The sequence below is a fragment of the Lagopus leucura genome, unplaced genomic scaffold (genome assembly GCF_019238085.1).
Source record: "Lagopus leucura isolate 7727_CA_CO unplaced genomic scaffold, USGS_WTPT01 35327-0_obj-0_obj, whole genome shotgun sequence".
NCBI lineage: Eukaryota > Metazoa > Chordata > Aves > Galliformes > Phasianidae > Lagopus > Lagopus leucura.
The window spans coordinates 1-2,956 of NW_024967667.1; the positions used below are offsets into that span (position 1 = coordinate 1).

A 2,956-nucleotide genomic window follows, 5' to 3' on the forward strand; every position below is an offset into this window, starting at 1 on the left:
AGAGAGCTTTTCTTTCTAATGGCAGTTGAAGCTTTCAGTGCACGCTACCACTCTATTAGCGGACACAGAGGGGAAGTCATCTCTTCTCAGCCAAGTGGGAGAATGCCTTCTTGTACAGGGAGAAGAAACAAGTCAGAAGCTACTTCTTGCCTCTCAATTCACCATATTTTGTAAATGAAAAGATGGAACTGCCTACACAGAAGAAGCAGAAAGTGAGGAAGAAATGACAGAAATACCATTGTTTTCACTGAGAGTTGCACAGCTCACTGCCATTGGGAACTAAATATATATATGACTTGCAAAATTACATTTCTAGGAGCACGGAAGTCTATCAGAACGAGAATTAAAACCAGAGCACAACCCACCTGAGAGAGCTGCTTGTGAGCACAGTTTACTCCTCCAACTACAATCATGTTGGGCATCAATGGTCTTGGATATTCTAGCACAAAGTCAAACCTCAGAAGCCATACGGAAGCCTTACGATAGAGATCTAGCATGGTCACATCTCGCTGAAGGAACTCAGAAGCCAGTTTTTCATATGGTTTAAAAATGAAGTCACAAAGAAAGAGATTGGAGGTGTCAAAGATGACATTCTTCACACGCTGGAGGAAGTTCATGTGATCTGTATGGTCTGAAAATAGCCTGGGGACATATGAAGGGGGATTGGGGCACTGGGTGGCCTCAAAATCTAATCCACATGGTATTCCTCTCATGAAATACACAGAAGGGATGGAAAGATGCTCGGCCAGTATTGCTCCACAGGGCAGTGCAGGATCCGTTAAGAGAGCATCAAAGTTACTCTGCTCGAGATATCGGATAAGTTCTGCATTGTGCAGTAACTGTTCACAGTCTATGATGGTTGACTCCGAGACTTTTCTAATATTTTCTCGTACTTTAAAAAATCTTTCCAGAAATGATCCTTCGTCAAATAGACCCTTTAAAAATGACTGCAAACGGCCAAGCAGCCCTTCCTCAGTGAACGGGACTGGGTAGGTTTTCAGGATAAAATTCTCCGATGGCTTTACGTTTAAATTGGCATCAGAGGCAACGACGACTATTTCATGTCCTTTCTGCTTCAGGACTTCAAACATTTCCAGCGCACTGAACCAGGGACTGCCATCCACAGACACCACCAGCAGCTTCCCACCTGCAGCCAAGCTGAGCACGGACAGCAGCAGAAGCAGCGACACTGAGACTTGTGGATGAGAAGGAAGCAGCAGGGCCATTCCTGCAGAAATGTGGCAGAGCTGCACTGCAAGAAAACTCCGGGCAGCTCTGAAGCAACAGCAACAGCCCTGTGCTCTTTGAGCTGACTGCTCTATGCCGTAGATTGTGATCCTTCAGTAACGTGACTGCTGTGTGGTAAATGTTTAATCACTGGTTTGATTAAAAGCTGGGTAGCCAGCACTGGAGTTCAACCAAGTCCATGGGTGGGTGGTGCCACTGCACCCACCAGCTACACCCCATCTGTTCTGTTTAGAGGAAGACTGGTGTGTGACCCTGGAAGAGGGCAGGAGTGGCTTTGTGCAGCTCTGTGCTTCTAATAGCCTCCCTCAGGGTGAAACTTCTGCATCCACAGGAGATCTGAGTGATGCCCACATCACCACTGCGCCTAGCAGCAGCTGCTCTCTGTTCTCTGTGCATGGCCTTTCCTCTGAACGTTCATCTCTACAAGACCTATGGGCCAACACTGGATTTGAAGGAGATGTTCAAGAGTCTGTCTGGAACGGGGAGGCTGATGAAGAATGAAGCACCATCCCAGGTTGGTTTGCAGGACGCATCACCCACACAGTGAGGTGAGGTACTTCCTGTGCCTCAGAACAGTCCCAAAGCACAGAGGGAGGGCTCAGCTCTGCCCTCTTTTACCCACATCTGCTTGCAGGTCCCATCGTACACCCACAGAACAGTAGAATCACAGAATGGTTGTGTTGGAAGGGACTGCTAATTTCACCGAGTTCTAACCCCATGCCACAGGCAGGATATCCACTCAGTGGATCATTTTTGCCAGAGCCCTGTAAAAAACGGCCATCAACAACTGCAGGGATGGGGCAACCACATGTTCTCTGGGCAGCACGTTGCAGTGCCTGGCTGCAGTCTGACTAGAGAACTCAGGTCACAGAGCGCTTTGTCCTACTTTGCACAGAACTTGGCAGTACCTCCCTGCAGTGGGTACAAAGTTGAAACTCAGACCTTCACTAGAAGAGCAAAGAATTTCTCTTCCACTGAGAGCAGCCCGGGAAGAAATGCTAGGTGCAAAACTCAGAAAAACACTTTGGCAGCTCTTAAGCCATTCCCCAGGATCCACCATGCCACGATTCCTTCTTCAGGCTCACAACACTGATGGGATCTCACGTATCACATGGGCATCACCAAGGAAAGATTCTCTGATGTCTGCCTGTAAACACAGACGCTGCTGCTTCGTAGCTTGAGTGTTCATCACCTCTGGCACTCCTGTTCATCCTGACTTTGCAAATAGCCTTGTGTATTGCAGACAATTTCACTGACAAAGAAAGCAGTGGTAAGGCAGGAAATGTGCCCCAGGACAGAAGCCTGGTGGAAATACCTCAATAAATAACTGACACTGCTCCCAGCGGTGTTAATTTGCCAAGTTACATGATTGTATCTGATTGTTTCACAGTCCCTCACATTTTCTACCAACCTTCCTTCACTCACTGCGAGGTACTCATGAGACCAGCAAAGGTACTTGACTCCATACAAAAGTAGTTCAATAACACATAATGAAAAGTAGTCTGTTACAAATCCAGTGTTGATGGATACATTTCCTTCACACAGATTTGCTTCCTAATGAAGGTTGGAGCTCTCAGGGTGGAGCACCACTCCGGTGGCATACAGAGAAGGGAAACTTGCCTACACTCACCACACGCACTTGCCTATCCTCAACCAACTGGGAGAATGATGCCTTAAAAGCAAAACAAAAGCAAGTTAGAAACAACTT

The 2,956-nt window shown here is 47.2% G+C and overlaps 1 protein-coding gene across 1 annotated transcript; it reads right to left on the reverse strand.

The window, feature by feature from the left end:
• Positions 1–248: 248 nt before the first annotated feature.
• LOC122193238 (UDP-glucuronosyltransferase 1A1-like) lies at positions 249–1,488 on the reverse strand. Its single transcript, XM_042893972.1, has one exon. The coding sequence runs from the start codon at positions 1,224–1,226 to the stop codon at positions 264–266; it is 963 nt and encodes a 320-aa protein (XP_042749906.1). The 5' UTR covers positions 1,227–1,488; the 3' UTR covers positions 249–263.
• Between the last annotated feature and the right edge of the window lie 1,468 nt (positions 1,489–2,956).